The 17,611-nt window shown below is 42.4% G+C and overlaps 2 protein-coding genes across 2 annotated transcripts in view; one reads left to right on the forward strand and one right to left on the reverse strand.

The window, feature by feature from the left end:
* WWTR1 (WW domain containing transcription regulator 1) overlaps positions 1 to 3,976 on the forward strand; it is a 77,875-nt gene extending 73,899 nt beyond the window's left edge. Inside the window, exon 6 of the mRNA XM_055816895.1 lies at positions 222 to 3,976. Coding sequence (XP_055672870.1) covers positions 222 to 406 — 185 coding nt within the window. The 3' untranslated portion in view covers positions 407 to 3,976. The remainder of the gene's footprint in view (positions 1 to 221) is intronic.
* A 6,359-nt stretch (positions 3,977 to 10,335) lies between these two features.
* On the reverse strand, positions 10,336 to 15,959 carry TM4SF4 (transmembrane 4 L six family member 4). The gene is made up of 5 exons (XM_005233743.3): positions 15,528 to 15,959; positions 15,179 to 15,268; positions 12,813 to 12,946; positions 10,849 to 11,038; positions 10,336 to 10,556 (listed from the first exon to the last, which is right to left on the reverse strand). The coding sequence occupies exons 1-5, from the start codon at positions 15,699 to 15,701 to the stop codon at positions 10,539 to 10,541; spliced, it is 606 nt and encodes a 201-aa protein (XP_005233800.1). The 5' UTR covers positions 15,702 to 15,959; the 3' UTR covers positions 10,336 to 10,538.
* Positions 15,960 to 17,611: the final 1,652 nt, after the last annotated feature.

Consider the following 17,611-nt stretch of genomic DNA (forward strand, 5'->3'; position numbering starts at 1 on the left):
CCTTTTGTGCTTTTGAGAGCAAAGCAAGGACATGACATTAACTCTTAGAAGAATATGCGTTCTGCAAGCAAATACGGTTTTGAGATAACTTTTGTAGAGGATAGGAATGCTGACAAGTGCTTACTGGAAAGGAGGAATATAATTTTTGTATCAATTGTGTTGTGTTAAATTACCCACAATAAGAGTTTGGTATTTCAAAAGTTCTTCTTTACTTTTCCTAGGAGATACCATAGCACAGACAACAATGAACATAAATCCACAACAAACACGTTTCCCTGATTTCCTCGACTGCCTTCCAGGAACAAATGTTGATCTTGGGACTCTAGAGTCAGAAGACTTCATCCCCATTCTCAACGATGTGGAGTCAGTACTTAACAAAAATGAGCCCTTCCTTACTTGGCTGTAATTACTCAGTGCTGATTTGGCCTACGATGCAATTCAACATTTCTTTTTCCTCTCGAGGTAGAGGTAGAATATCTGAAAATCCTCAAGCGATACAACTTACTGCCTTAATGACTTTTATTACATCATCTTTATGGTCAATTTATTCTCTGCCTGGGTTTGATTGACACTAATTTAAATACAGAATACATATATATATATAAAAATACATATATGCATATATATTTTTTCCTCTTAAAAATGAAAGCACACTTCTTCACATATCTGTATACTTCTTTACCTTTTCAGACCAGGCAGAAATGTTTGACTTTTAAGGACAGAAAGTGGGTAGTGTTTGTGCATGTCCTTGACTGATCTCCTAGGTATTGATTAACATCACAAACCCTTCATGAATCACAAAAGCTAACTACTAGGTCACTTGATTCAAAAAAATGTGCACAGCATCAGACCACGAGGGCAGTTTTATTACTATGTTTATGACAATAATACCAGAGGCTTTTTTTATCAAGTTACTTAAGCTTTAAAAATCTTTTTTTTTTCATTCTTTGTAACTAACTGTACTATATGGAATACAGATTAAATCTGATCCATATCAGCCATAATAATTCTCCTTATATATTTCTAAAGGCACAAACAGTACTGTTGCAGTTTCTTTTTTCAGTATATTACTGTATAGTTTTCAGAAAATAAATACTTCCAATCTGAAAGTACCAGAACTGTTTAGCAACAATTTTACACTACAATATTGTTGCAAAATAAACCAGACTGGTACTGACTGCTGCCTTATAAAAACAAAACAATGTATTATAAACAAACATCTTTTTAAAAGGTCTTAGATTTTGATGTTTATTATATTAAGCACTACAATTTTGTAACTTAACATATGAACAAACAATTTTTTATATAGATAAAATCTGTGGCAAATAAATGCAAAACCATGCTTTTAAAATGAGGTCTGAAAAATGTGGCACAACTGGTTAGTGTTGTATGTAGTGGGAAAAAAACCCTTGCTTATACAGTTTTTGGTAATATTTTTAACTGACAATGTCAAAATTACATGTAGTTGTATACATGAAAAAAGATGGTAACTTTATCAAGGCAGTGGTAAAGCAGTATTGCAACCTGTCTGGTAAAGTTGCTTAGTTCTTAGGTCTTTCACTTACTGTAATTGTTGTACAGGACACAAGGCATGTTCTGTGTATTTCTACTTATTGTATATCATACAAATACTTCTTTATCAGAGGTTTGGGACTGAGAAGGCATCAAGGACACTAAGCTTGCAGTTCCCCTGAAATGCAAATGAAGTCCTAAAATTCTTAAATATTTTGAAATTATATTATTTATAATCTATGAATTTAAGCTTTTTATATTGAGAAATATGTCTTTTAATTAAAGGCATTAAAACTTTTCTTTCAGCTTAATCCAGGCTGTGTAGAGAGAGGAAGAGATGTAGCACTCAGTGTAAATGTGCATTTGCCAGGTCTATTAACACTTAACAAGGTCTTACTGATGCACCACAATATTGGTCACTAAAGACGTTTTTCCCTCAGGTTGGGTGAAGGTAGGTGAAAAGTTCAGAGATGAAGTGATGGGAACATGGAGTAGGTGTGGAAGACAAATGATTGTGTAACAAACCTAGATCCTTGCCAGGAAGGGTGGCCGCGGATAGGGATGCACAGAAAACAAATCACCGGTGTTAAGTAAAGAACATAAAGAAGAACTTGATATGATAAATTGTCATGTTGATGATGAACTTGTGGGTGTATGTGATATCAGAAGATGGAAAACAAAAAGCACACACAACAAAATTCTGAAAAAAAGAGATGGAAGGCAAAGACCTTCAGTCATGAAGTTTTATTACATAGAGAAAAGTAGCTTTTTTTATGTTGTGGGGTCTTTTTAGTAGAAAATGAGATGTGACAGCAGAGTTGTGTCTGCACAGAATTTAATTACTGTATGGGCATTGTGTTTCTTTTATTCTTTTAGAGGAGTTACTTGGTTTTTTGGTGTTTTTTTTTAATTATTATTTTTGCTAGCGCTAACTGTTGAGATAACAGAAATTTCTTTCAACAAACAGGGGACCGGGCAGGGCTGACCAATGTTACTGTAATTATGATTAGTCTCTCTCTTTTAAGGATTTCTTCAGGTTTTCAGCCTAAATGAAAACCAGATGGTCCTAAGGCTTTGTTCTTTAATGAAGTGACTGACTTTGGTAAAAGACTTGGAGATTTTTGTGGTGTCTGGTTGTGATGCCAGTTTGTAAGGCCAACTCATCAGCACTGCATAATTGGCCTAACAAACTGAAACCCATTGGTGCTAGAACCATTTACAGTAGCTGCAGATCTGAGCTCTAGTATGATTCAGTTGATATTGCTCATCATTAGATGATGTTTAGAAAATGCAGTTTGTTCACTTGCTAGTAAGTCTGTACTATTGTAAATTTAAATTTTGTCATAATAAAAGATTTTCCAAGCAAATCAGGTTCTCAGCTGGTATGAATTAGCTAACCTGTGTTGACTTCAGTTTGGCTACACTGATTTTCATTGGCTGAAGGTTGTACTTCTTACAGTGGTTTCCTAGTAAAGGCACCCAAAATGTTTATCTGAATGGTGGAACTACAAAATTGATTTCTCTTTTATTGGTGTTTCAGGTGGTTAAAGTCTCTTGGTCCAAAGACCTTAAAAAGGTAACACACACCCCCCTCAACTATATTTCCATATTACTTCCATAACAAACCAACAGCATGTGAAACAGTACTTAAGTGTAAAAGAACTGCCAAGATCTTTGATCAGATTTTTACTGTCATGAACCAAATTGTGGTTAAAAGTGATGCTTTATGCTGTGAGCTTTTAATTTTTGTAATGGAGAGAATGTATCAAATGAAGTACAGCAACAACAAAATCTACTTTTTAAAGTTTTCTTTTTTTTTAAAGTTTCTGGCTTTAAACAGGCTTATGGCAGAACTTTTAAAGTATGCAAAACGTATATAATTCTTACAAAACTAGATTTATTGGTGACAGTGTTTCACTGTACTATTTCAGGTTTTGAACATTTATTTTACTAAACGTACACTGCCTACTTGTAGTATAAATACAATAAATGTTCCAGCTGGACGGTTTTATTGTTGACCATCGGTGAGGGTGGCAGATCTAAGTCTTGGTGATACAGAAGTAACGGGATGCTGTTAATTACAGTTTGTATTCTGGTATTACTGTTAAAATGTAACCTGGGGAGGGATTGGGTTTGACTTTTTGACAACAAATGCTCTTTAGGGGAAGGGAAGGATTCAAATGTCTGTTTTAAATACAGAAAAATGTGGGTGTTCAAATAAACTTGTTTCCTAATACATCCATGTACATGCTAGTACTTTAGCTTTTCTATTTACTTATTTTTTTGTTTTATTATATGGCATGTGTGAGCATTTGTTTTTAATTTTGAGTACCTTGCAACAGATTCTATGTATCTAAAGCGATCAGATCAAACTGTTGTATCCAGGGTTTGATTCTGTTTTTTGGGGGTTTTTTTATTTCTTCCATCTTGTATGTGAAAAACAAATATAAATGAACTTAAAAGATTTTGGATGCATATTGGCTTATTATATTGTTTCTTTTTTTTTTTTTTCTCTGGAGGATTTTAGTACGTGCTTCCTAGGGAGCTGTGTAACACTGCTTGGAATAAAGGTACAGACGTACTATTGTGTGCAAAAGGCATACATTTTGAATTAATTAATTAGCACTTAGCAAGTGAAATGGGTTATTTTACCGTTACGTTTCGGTTTCATTAGTAGTTGCCATGGCCGTTAGTGGCGGTTACAGCGTGCGCCCCGGTGCCATCGTTTTTTCTTTTAGTGGCACCCGGTAACTCATACCGCGCACACGCAGGCGGGGCGCCCCGCCTGACCGCCGCCGCCGGGGAGCTGGAGGCCGCGGGGGGGAGCGGCTCTGTCCGCTCCCGGGGCTGCAACAGCCGGTGCAACTAGTACTGTGGATTTTAATAGTCTTCCTTGAGTCATGCCCTTACAGAATTATTCTAATTAACTGTTAGAATACTGCTGCCAGGATCTCGCGTTTACCCGAAGAGGCGCACCGGCGTGCGGCGGCGCGTGGGCTCGGTTCGCTCAGGTTTGGTTCGGCGGGGAGGCCGAGCGCGTGCCGCCGGGGGTCGCCCGGTATGCGGCTGATGCAGCCCCCCACGGCTTGCGGGCTCTCCGCGCCCCACATTACCGGGGGGCCGACAGCGGGCCGTTTCGGGGGGGGGGGGGGGAGAGGTGGGCTTTCCCGGGGCCGCGGTGCGCCGAGACCCCCGCTCGTTTGGAGGAGGCGTTTCGATGGCCTGGCTTTCCCACCCGACAAGGCAACGGAACGGCCGCGCCGGCGGGCCCCCACCCCGCCCTACTGGGCCCGGGGCTCCGCTCAGGCCGCGCTAGCCGGGGCGCTCCGCTGGCGGGGATGGCGGGACGGCTCCAGGCAGCGCCGCTGCCGGCGAGCAACCGCCCTGGGGCGGCGCCCACCGCTAGCACCTCGTCTTCCAGTGCGGCGACCGGAGCCGCGTGCAGTGTTGCAGACAGGCTGCCGCTTGTGTTGGGGCGGGGGTTGTGCCGCGCTGCTCCGCTACCGCAGCTGTGCCGCCGCACTGCTCTCCTTTCCGAAACCACGTCCCTTGCAAGCCGGCGCGCGGAGCGAGGGCGCGCGCATCACGCGCGAAGGCGGGAAGCGGCGGCGCTGAGGTGAGGAGCGGGCGCCCCGCCGCGCCCAGCCCGCTCCGCCCGTGCGTTCGGGGCCCCGCCGCCGTCTCAGGGGGCCGCTCCCGCGGCGCCTCTGGCCACGGCCCCCGGCGGAGGGTGATACGAATTGGGGCCCGGGGGCCGTCGATCTCCGCCCGGAGCCGCGCAAGGGGCTGCGGCTCCCGCCGTCCCAGAAGCGAGTCGGCCCGGCGGAGGCAGCGGGAGCCAGGCCGGCAGCAGGTCGGAGGGGGCGGCAGGGGGCAGCCGGGACACGACCCCGGCCTGTGCGGCCGGCCCGGAGGCGCGGACCGTGGCTCGGCCGGCGGGAGCTGCTGCGCTAGGGTCGTGCCGGGCGGCGCGGGGCCGGCGCTCAGCGCTCGCCTCGGCGAGCTGGGCCGGGGGGGACCTCTCCCGCCAGCCGCGGCCGCGGGCGGGCCCCAGAGGCAACGCTGGAGGCCGGGACAGCGGGCGCTGGCGCCGGGCCTGCGCCTTGGGCCGGCCGAGAGCTGTGGCGGCAGGAAGCGCTTGCACGCGCAGGGGCCGTGGAGACCTTCCACTGGGCGGTTTTCTGTACGTACCGTTCTCGAAATAATGCCGAAAGCCACTCTTACCTAGCACGGTTCGGTAGCTCGATTGCGTATTTTTCAGTGCCCACCGGTGACTTTTTTTCGGTTTGGAGTCTTTGGATCCGCAGCTGGGAGCAGTTTCTATTTCAGCAAAGGGTCCCGCAGCGAATTAGCAGTGACAGGTGGAGGTTGTCAGTGATGCTTCTCAGGTGAAGATGTCTGTAAGAAAGCCCCTTTGTATTGGGAGAGCTTTTGTGCTTTCTGTTAAACAGTGTGCCCTGTCCTAGTGAAAAAGTAATTTGGCAAGAAAAAAAACTTTAGGTGTTCTATCTGGGGTTTTATTCACATCCATCACTGTGGTACCACGTCTGTTCTCTGGGGTAAAGACTCCCCATATACATGTCACAGAACAAGTTGTTCTCCCCATCTCCTCAGGTGGCAGATGTTCTGGAGTTTGCCGTCATTTACCTTGTCGCTGGTTACACCACCAGCAGTGTAGGAGCTGCAAAGGAGGAGCTGAAGTTGAACTGTGGACAGGCAATGAACACAGAACAGTGTTAGAAGACATTTGCTCAGCTGAGAGCAAAAGATGTCTTTTAACTTTTTGTGTATGTTACTTACTAATTTTAGAAACAAAATTTTTTGCAAAGAGTTGCCAGGTAAATAATGCATTGTTTCCTGACAGGTGACACTGTACGGTGTTTAATGTATCATCCTGTTGCAATCTGTTTATTGGAGACAGGTGAGAGAGCGCTCCCAACTTTGTGTAGTTCAGGTGTGCAGGGGCACCAGTTTTGTCAGGCTAAGTTGAAATGTGTAGGCTCAAATCACATGCACACACTCCACATGTTGTAAGCTGAGTTGTTAAATAACCTGTGTATTTCTTTTTATGTAAATGCTTAGCTGAAACAATGCAACGCAATGTCAAAATCGCCATGCTTTCAGCACCCGAGTCAATCAGTCACTGAGCAGCCAGTTTATGTGAGTGAATAATGAAGCTTCAGATAACATGTGCATCTCTGAGATTTTGCAAACCATACTAATGTTTTTTCTTTAGGCTACTAGGATTTCCGCATCTGTGTAAGCGTATATATGTTAACATTTGTACACACTAAAATTGAGTGTGGTGTTCCAAGTTGGTCAGGGCTACTGTGATCTGTTCTAACACTTTCAGATCTCCCAGTTTGTGGTTTCTCTCTTGCCATCATCTTTCTGTCCCTGTCCAGCATTGTACTTTCTTTACCTGTGGGGAGTACCGCGGGCCCATTGTACCTTCTTTCTCTGTTATAACCATCTATGATCGGTCCTTCTCCTTGACGTTACTGAACGCCTTGTTCAGTAAAAACAGAGAGCAATCTTCAGTTACTCCAGAACAATGGAGGAAAGCATGATTCCCTTTAAATTAAATGCTAGTGGAGAGCCCCAGATATTAACCATAACTGAACAGATTTAGGAATGCTGTTGTTGGCGCTTTAAAATGCTAGGTCAGCTGAGCTGCTGGTTCCAGTTCATTGATACTTGTTCAATACACTGCAAGGCCGAGGTGCAAATGCAGTCCAGATCGCAAGATGAAACGTGTGTGCCTTGTCTTGGTGTCTGCAGTGTATTATTTCATGTTAGAAAACCAGCATGTATTTGGGCATCTCAGAAGCACTTACTCATAAAGCACCTATTGCTTTTGGTTTTAGGTATCATAGCTTCCTATCTGTGATTATCCCAAGTGTCCCAAAAAGATTTATGTATTCTGTTTGTTAATACATCAAAATTTTGTACACTGTGCAGCTTCCTGTCCTTTTGTTGAATGCTGACGAGAAGCATTCCATGTTCCTAAAGGTGTCGCATAAATAAGACAAATGGGAGATGAGGTGCAGGACAGCTGCTAACCACAGATTAAAGAATAGATAGATGTAAGATGGTTGCATCAGTGGGTGGTGATATAAAGAGTACTCTCAAGTTCCCTAGCAATGCAGTGGAACAGGTGGGAGACACAGCTGTTTCTAAAGAGATTTTTTATTATTTCTGTTATTATCTTGCATGATGTATCACTGAGGCTGCTTTACTTTGATTAACATAACTCATAGTACCTGAATCTAGCTATTTAACATTTTTGTATATTGCTCACCAGCTTTTAGTGCTTCTGAATACTTTTAAGTTCTTCACATATCTCTAGAGTAGGTGCAGAGTACATAAGTTTTCTGAAAGCACAGGCCATGGAATCATTATTTCAGGAGGAAAATTTTAGGGAAGAGATGAGGCAAATACATTGATGAACTAGAAGACTTGAGACATTCAGTCTGGCAAGCTGGTTTGTGAAAGTTTGTTTTAGGAATTTCTTAAGAAGCGTATCTGTTGATCTGAATCCCTCAAACTTCTATAGTCCTTCTTGTTTCATCCTTGATTTCTTTGGGAAATAGTTTATTCTTAACTTTTAAAAGACTAGTTGTTTCTAAAAAGTATTTTTGCATTTCAGCTCTCTTGCCTTTCCTGTCTCTTGCAGGCACAGCTAAATTGAACTACAAAAAGATGAATAAATAACATTTGCACTTATGTATAGATTGGAAGCTTTAAGAAGAGGAGTTATGAGCTACTCAACTCCGCTGAATGGAAATTGTGACTTCAACACAAGTCCAGCGTTCAGCTTCTAGAAAAGTTGCAGAATGAGCTTGCAGGAGCGCAACATGAATACTGAATTGTGAAGGAACATCAGTTGTGATGAAAGAGTGACAATTTTTTGTTTTGTCACAGGTGAGGATCCAAAACATGGTAGGACTCTCCAAATATGTAAAGATTTTCTGTGAAGAGGAAGACTTTTCCATAAGCCCATCAGGACGATAACAGCTTTGTACCAGGAGGTTGCATGTTCATGTATGAAGAAAGTCTTTCTAACTTCCAGAACAGTGTCACAAAATGCTGAAGGTGTGTGTAGAACAGGTTACACAGATGTCTTGGAAATTCTTTAAGTGTCGTTTGCACTGTCTTTGCATACAAAGGTAGGCCTCAAAGATGCCTCCCAGACCTGTTTATCTGTGACTCTTAAGCCACTGCATAGCCTTTGTTAGACAAGGGATTGTGGTTAGTTAGTGCCACGAATAGGGGGTTAAAAGCCTTTCACAAATAGTAATAGGTTTGGTTACTTACTGTGAATATTTCTACATTATTAGATTACACAGGCTGTGCAGTTTCTGTACAGGAGAGATTCAAGACAAGGAATACATGTATTTTAGCATGTAAATAGATACATGTGTTGAAGTTTTAATGGGGCTTTCTCATTACGTACCTGGGTTTAAATAGGGTATGTTCCTGTCCTTTCCATGGGTACTGATTTTATATTGTGTCAGAGATGTGGAAAGTTACTTGATTTTCTAGAAATGAGGCTTCGTTTACCATTTGTTTGGAGCCAGTGTTTGAAGTTGATGTTCCACATGAGAAATTGGCTTGTCTTCTAACAAGACAGGACCTGTGGCATTCACAGCAGTAACCGATCAGGTTGTGGTTCACCCTTGTCTTTGTGGCTAATGAACTTTGCTGTTGGAGTAAGTCACTAGGGCAGTGTTCCTGTACTCTGGAACACTGCTACTGTGTCCCTCCCATCTGAGAGTGTAGTGGGGAAGGTTGAAAACTTCAAATAAAGGTGAAACAACTTCTGCATGAGGAATGGCTAAATATACTAATGCTCTTTGTGGCTAAAAAAAGAGACAACTGAGAGGAAATGTGAGAGAACCTATGAAATGAAGTATCGTGGGGAAGAGGGGAGAGGACTGTCTGTGTACACCTTCTTGGGGGCAAGAACTAAGAGACATCGAATGGAAGGAACAGGTGTCAGGGTCAGAACAAAGGAGGTCTTCCCACAGCATGAAGTTAGATTATGGAAGGGATATTGTGATCCAAGAAACAGCTGGACAGCTTTCTGGAGAAGGAATCTCTCAAGAAGAGTAAAACGCAGAGATGGAACCTTTGTCTCGGGAGGTCCCTGGCATAATTGTAGGCTGGGAAGGTCTCTCTACAAGCCTCCTGTATTCTTATACTTTCTGTTTTCAGTTTCACCTTCTTCAGCCATATTGTGTTGTCACGTTCCCTCTGGTAAGGGTGACTGGAGGAAAATCAATTACAGATTAGTGAAGATCCCCATCATGCTGAGAAATGGCTGTGAATTGGCCTTTCTCACAATGTTCCTGGGGTGAAGCAGGGTATTGTGGTGTTGAAGATGACTTGTAACACCTCAGACTAGCACTCTTCTTTTGCCTGTTACTTTGACCCTACATTTACCTGCACAGCAGTGCTGCTGCTTACAGCCATGTGTCAGTCACAGTCAAGAAAAGAGACCTCATCGTGAGATTCACGATTCTCTTTTGTAACAACAGACTCTCTTTATAGAGAGAATTTTAACATAGCAGGTCTGGAAGAGAGAAGTACTTGCCCTTCCGCGTAACATAAACATACTCAAGAAAAGGTAAGACTTAGGATATTTCCATCTGATAAACCTGAAAAGAAAATAAGAGACAACTGCATTACAACTGAGCTCTTGTACCAGCAGCATTTGGTTGCCCAGTTGGAAAGCTGACTCTGGAGAGGAAACATTTTGCCTGAGGATACCCTATTTTTTAAATGGAAGCTTTTTTATGAAAATAAATATGAATGCGAGAGTTGAATTTCACATACTTTATTCCATGGTGAGGGGTTTCAGGAAGGCTGGAAAGGGAGTCAGGGCTTCATAATTTTAGTGGGGGGAAGTGCCCTTCATTCTCATCTTCTTATTCATCTTCCATGCATCTGAGGGCTGCTTTACGGAATGGTTGCAAAAGGGAGTCTCCCAAGATAAGGAAGGTTGTCTGCAATATTCATATTCTTTAGACAGTTCCATCTCCCTGGAAGAATAAAAATGAGGAGGTGATTTAGCGGCCTCTGTTCCTGTGGCTTTCAACGGTTTTTATTATTTCCTAGCGGTTATGGGAAACTGTCAGATAAACATGTAAATGTGGACTGACATCATGTTTTCAGCACCTGGCAACACTGTAGGGTTTCAGCTGGACTTCAGGAAACACGATCATGGCCCTGAATGAAGGCTTGTTTAGTTTTTCAGATTGTCAGCTAGCCAGGCGTCTACATGTAACTATTATCAGTACACAAAATAATGTTAGAAAACTGTCAGTTGCTCACCCCACAACATCCGCAACATTTGCAGTCCCCACAGATTGTCCCAAGCAGGCCATTCACCACCTGAATGCCGCAGAGCACTGCCTGGATCCCGCTCATGACAAGCAACAAGGAGAAGAGGGTCAGGTTCCATGGAACGATGTTTTCGGGTGACTGACACGCATTCCACAATGTCTGGTTAGAGAGGTAATTCCTTGGAGGAGGGAACAAAACATTATGAAGAAGGTGATGTTAGCTCACAGAGGGGGCTCTGTCACAGCCGAGTTGCCACTGTTGGGATATGGCTGAGGTTCTGTGAGCTTCAGTACTGCCAGAAAGAATTTCCATTATCACACTGGTGCTGTGCTGGCTATCTAGAACACGATTTTGTTTTGGTTTCTAGATCAATTGCAGTAATTCATTTGAAAAGGCAAGGCATCAGATGGGAGCAATCAGAGACAAGTTATGTGTTTGCTACAATTAAATTGTTTCTGGTGTTTTGGGAAGCAGAGATCTTAGCCAGGCATGTGTCAAAGGGGTGTTTGTCTGCCAGTGTCTTCGCCAAAGGTGGTTTTGCTGCGGGTGTTGCAGTTCCAGGCAGGATGAGGCAGTGCCAACAGCTGGCACTACATAATACACCTGGGAAGCGTGCCCCCAGGGGTGTGGGACTTGCAGGGTCTCCTTGGGAGTATGGCACCTTTTGTAACTCCTCCTTGGCAGAAACCCCAGGCCTTTATTTGATTACAGTATTAGATATTTTGTTTGTGTGTGTCTAAGGTGTGATGCTGGATCAGGGCATTCAATCCAGTACCCCAAAATACAGTTAGGAACAAGGAAGCAATGTTGCATTCTACAACTAAATGTTTGTCGTTATTTACGGTATTACATTGTAATAAAAACAAAAAAAGTGAATTATCAAAACGATATGATAAAAAAAGAATAAACTCAGTTTTCCTATCAAAACATCAAATGCTACAAGACCAGTTGCCTCTTGCCCACTCAGCAGAAAACAACAACCTTTGCTGTTCTAGATGCCTTGTCTAAAGAACTGCAGTATTAGGTGAAAGTATTTTCTGTATTTTTTACCTTCATATTTTGATTTAATTGTGAACTGCTTAACCACTTCCTATATTCTTAATGCTGTGTTGTTTCCTGTGTTCTTGTCAAGTGATTCCTTGACTGCAACCAACGTTATGTTTGAAATAGAGCATATTTTTCCAGAGACTCCCAGAATTAGACCAAGACAGTTGGTTTCCAGCCCTCACTGACCCATGAACAAATAATGGGTAACATACAACTTCCTTTTTTTCTTTTAAACTTGAACTGTAATTTTGTGGTGTATCATGCAGGAAAAGCTGCTAGGTCTTTCTTGACTTAGGAAGGTTGCATTACAAATTCTCAGGTGATGAGTGGTTTACTGCACCCCTTGTTGATCTGTTCTGATTGCACCTGCTCTCCTTGGTAACACACTGTACCCTTGGACCTTTGCTGACTTCAGCCCTGAGCAGCTGGATCTCTAGGGTTTCATGTTCTTCACTACACCTCTCTGAAAGTGGTAAATGTCCATGACAGCAAACATGCTTGAGTTGCAAAGTATGAGGAATGGACAGCTTCCAAATTCCGTAACCAAGGTAAAATGACATATAGATTCTAATTATTTGAGTGCCATTGGATTTCAATATAAGATGTCGCTGCTATTCATGTAGATAGAATTTAGCAATGTGTACTGCTTATCATCCCAAGGATAACCTAAAAGGCTGTGCATTTCTCTTTATGGGCTCCTTTGAAACTCAGTGGTTTTGATTGTACTTGCTATTCTTTACATCTGTGCTCTTGAACCTTATGTAGTATTGCTGTGCATTGCTGGCTCTTCTATGAGCTTCTGTGTTTTAGACAAACAGTATAATTCCCATTTTCATACAAGGGATTTGGAAGTTAAATCATATCACAAACTTAAACACGTATAACTTCTGATTGTCTTGTCTTACCCATCCTGGAAAGGATAGGTCCACTCTGTTCCAGTGAAACATTTAGGGCCTCTGTTTAGGGCTACTGCTGACAAAACAAAGCAGTATCCAGCTCCCAGAACTCCAACTGTAGCAAATATTATAGAAGAAAACATCTGATGAAGAGAAAAATAATGTTATTCTTGTTCTTATTCAAACAATGAAATGTACCCTATTCATGGGAATGTACATTCCCTAAATTCATCTCTTAACGGTCAAAATAGTCAACTCCTGAACAGCTAAAATATACTAGTTTGCAATTACATAGTGAATGTGTAATGTGTACCTGCAATTCTATTCAAAAGCTTTAAAAGAATTAGCAGCGTTTGCCTGAAGACAGCAGGGTGTGGGTACTGACACAATAGATGGCACTCCTCCCCTTTCCACAGCGCTTTTCCAGCAGGCCTACTTCTTCAAGGTCCTGTGTTCACCGAAGCAGGTGACTTTTGAGAATCTCAAGAGATTATAAGCAAAACTGAAGTCTTGGACCACTCAAGGCATTAAGAAAAAACAAATCTACAGTACCCTTTACAAGCTAGCTTTGGTATTTGTTCATATTTGGATGAAGTAATTCTGGTTTTCCTTCCTGAGTCTTCCCTTCGGGTTTCATATTAGTATACTTTACCTCCTCGCAGGTACTTGTCATCGTTAGCCCTAACAGTGCAATTGGAATGGATTGGGAAGGATGTCTTTATTTTTCCTGAATTTCAATTACAGCATTTTCATGTATACTAATATGTAAGTAAATTATGGAAAAACTAATGCCCTGCTTCATTTCTGAAGCACTTGCAACCGTAAGAGTTTGTAGGTAGAAGTAGTGTCTTTTACTGGATCAAAGTGATATAGGTGGAGCAAAAAAAGAAATGTGCTTTCAGGTCTGTGAGCTTTTATTCAGACCTCATCAGGAGGCACTCGCCTTGGGTGTTGGCATGCATTTTTATGTTGATGTATATGATGGGGCTAACTTAAACATTATGTTTATGTGGTAGACATGATAGTGGTGTTTGTGCTAACATACAGGAACAAACTAAGTTCTCAGTCATGCTGTGGTAAGACCACCAGGACTCTTTTAGCATGGGGTACTTAGTACTTGTGACTGTATTAATAGGCACAGTTTCTCGGTCAGCTGCACTCTAACATGTGTTGTCAACAAGGCACTGCACTGCATAACATTGGTTGCTGTATGGCAGCACCATGTGTGCAGGGTTCAGCTGACCCTGAGGCAGTGGGAGCACAGGCAGCAAGGGCTCCCAGCTCGTCACCCCCATGTACAACCGTACACCCTGCTCAGCTGCATGGCAGAGGTGCGACTGGCAGCTGAGCAGCACGGCCTTAGGAGTTTGGTAGTTGCCAAGTTGTATGTGGCCTTCAGAGCTGAACTAAGGTATGTTCACTGCTAGCAGAAAATTGGTAGTGCAGTGTGGTGAAGAGAAATACGTGGCTCCAATTCTCTCTCCCCCTACCCCAGAAGTTCCACCTGCTTTGTTGGGATTGCATGAAGACAGTGTCGAAGATGGGATTTATGGAAGGCTCCTTGTTAACCTCGCAGTCATGATTCTTTTCCTACTTGTTTTTTCCTCACCACCACCCCACCACTCCGTCCCCAACTGAAACCCTGGTGCGTTATTAAAAAAAAAAGTGTAATGATCTTCTTGAGCCAAACAATTTATTTCAAAAAACCAGATTTTCCTAGTAAAAATACATGCATTTGTTCTCTAATCTTACTTCTAAACTAAAATGCTTGAAATGTTTACTAGTGTCTGAAGGTGTCCATTTGAAAGTTTTCATTTCTAGTGCGAAAGGAAGCTATAAGTTCAAAGCAGAGCCTGGTCTACCCAGCTTTAAGCAGGAGGTTGAATTAGATGACCTCCTGTGGTCTCTTCCAACCTTAAGTTTGCTATGAACCTAATGAGGTACTTGCAGCCCGTTGCTGGGTCTGCAGTGAGTTGGGAATGTAGTGCCCAGCTGTCAGAATAATTTTTAAAACCACCCACAAAAATTGACTAAAATGAGAACTGTTATGCTCTGCAAATCAGAGTGCATGTCTTTCAGAAATTAGTTTTAATTGTAACAGCAACTGTAAGTATCTTGTGATAGCAAAATACAACAAGTCTAGAGTTGTGGTACCTGTGGCACAACAACACACTAAACAACAACAACTAAAGGTATAATACAATTTTTGAGAGGCTGCTGTTTCTACTTTCAAGCATGCAAACAAATGACAGGGATTTGTGTCTCACACTGGACAGCATGTCTAGTCTCGCAATGACTGTGAGCAGCAGAAGATACATATATCGTATCAGTTACAATTTAGCTTTTACTTTTTTGCCATGTTTCCTCTCACTTACCGCAAACCTCTTTCCACAGCTCTCGTTACCACAGCACCCACAGCAATCATTATTCTTAAGGCCCAAAAATACCAAGGCAGGAAAGATCATCTACCAATAACAGAAATACAGTTTGAATTGGTATGAATTCAAGTGACATTTGCCTTTAAATATAATAATCCTATGTCTTTTTCTTCTTAACACTAAATTAAGTTATTTATTGCAAAACTTGGTTGACTTGTAACTTGTTTATCACAGAAGAATTTGCAGTGTTGTAGTCTGCATTTGAGGTACTGAGGAAATCCAACGATGCAAAGTCATGGTGTGGGTGGGGGAAGAAAGATGGGAATGTCTAAATTTATATACTCACCAACACACCAGATCCCAAGATCCCTCCGAAGTACCAGACCTCAATTGTAATGTGTAGATTATTTTCAACCACTTTTCCTCCAGGGAAAAACAACAAAATGTTTGCGAGGGTACACAGCACAGCCAGGGGGATGAGAGTGGTCCCCAGACACTTAGCACAACTTCCCATGCACATGATTTTTTTAAAGAAATGGCAGACACAAAGGCAGAGGAAAAATCTCTCGGATGTTCTTACAACTGTTTTATAAATGGAGCTTCTTGGTGTACTTTACAAAATCCAGTTTCTGCTGTGCCTTTAGGGGAGCTGAGCCTGTAGAATGCTCCTTTCAGAGATGTTGCTGCAGTCAATCAGAAATGTAGCATGCTGGTTATTTATATGTTCTTGCAGCTGTGATGTCAATTTTCTGAACGTCTGTAGATGAAATTACGTTCAGTGTAGCCTCTCATTTTACTATGACAACCACTAACCTCTGTTAATATTTTACTTATATGGATGAAACACTTCATTATCTGGGCTCAGGTCATTGGTAGATTTCCTTCTTAGTTCTGGATCATAATTTTTACAACACACGGACCTTCTTCACACACAAAATACTTCTATGTAAACACTGACATGAAAACACATAATGCATCAGCTGATGTTAGTAACAGCTCTGCAATGGAAAAAGTTCTAGTGACGTTTCTTTGGGAAAGCTGAGCTAGTCATTTGTCATTTTGAAGCACTCGGATTTGCAATAGGTAATCCATTATTATGGAGGCAGTGCTTTGCAGCTGGTATCTCAGAATAAAGGCTAATGATCAAAAAGTGTTTCTGTGAAATTGCTCCTTACATTGTGTTGTGTTCTCTAAGGGTAATGCGTTCCCTCAAAGCCCAGCATTTCATCTGTGCTCAGGCAAAATTTCCACTTAAAATTACGTTGCATGTGGCAGGCAGTCTGCTGAGGTAAAGCAGAGCCTCATGGCTTAGCATGCAGTATTTGATTCAAATAAGCATCTCTCTTAAAGCAGGCTCTGCGGCTCTTTAACATATACGGGGTACCTTTTCTTTCATATTTAGACTTTGTATATTTTCCTGTAGAACTTGTGTTAGGATGATTTTCCCACCGATCTTCATTCCTAGCAAACAGTGTTAGATGCACTTCCATTGCCATTTCTATGTGGACACAGGAATTCCATGTATTTTGAGATGGACAACAGTTTCCACTTTGCTCAGAGGGCATAAAGCTCAGGAAATTTTCATTCAAATTTGAAATAAGCCTTCTCTTAAAGGTATTTGAGGGTTTGTTTTGATCCATATAGTGGATCTCCGCTGAATCTTCAAAGACAGGCAACCCAGAAACATCTAAGATTTTACCTTGTACGACCACAAAATCCCAAGAAGTACATGATAGTGAACTGTCCAAAGCTTGTCTTGAACACTCCAGAGCTATTGCTTCAGGTTAAGTAGCAGTGCTGAGTAAGCTGGTTTTCACAGCACCATCCTTATACAGATGACAGCTGAAAGAAACCCAAGTCACTGTTGATCTAGACTAATTCCCTCATCTGGTTCATCACAAGCCACACCGATAATTGTGCAGATACAAGGAAGCTGGGAGAGCCGGCACAAGGGATGTCTTGAGCCACCGCTGATGCTGAAGAAATGTATTTGCAATCAGAGCCTGCTGGGCCTGTCAGCTTTAGGCTTCTTTGCAGAAACAAAAGGGTATAAAGTAGTTTTATCAGCTGGGAGGGCCAGACCTGTAGTGTCATCAATGCTTCACCTGATATGGTTAACAGACTGCCCTGATTTCAGCTGGGATGGAGTTTATCTTCTTAGTAGCTAGTACGGTGCTGTATTTTGGTTTGATGTGAGACTTTTGAGGTCCTCAGGCCTTGCTAGCAAAAAGGCTGGAGGAATTGGGCACAAGAGATTGGCAGGGGACACAGCCAGACCAACTGACCCAAACTACCTAAAGAGGTATTCCATACCATGGGTTGTCATGCCTGGTATATATACCTGGGGGGCTGGCTGGGGCAGGCAGGTCATTGCTCCGGGACTGGCTGGGCATTGATCAGCAGGTGGTGAGCAGTTACATTGTGCGCCAC

Source organism: Falco peregrinus, chromosome 12 (assembly GCF_023634155.1).
Source record: "Falco peregrinus isolate bFalPer1 chromosome 12, bFalPer1.pri, whole genome shotgun sequence".
Taxonomy (NCBI): domain Eukaryota; kingdom Metazoa; phylum Chordata; class Aves; order Falconiformes; family Falconidae; genus Falco; species Falco peregrinus.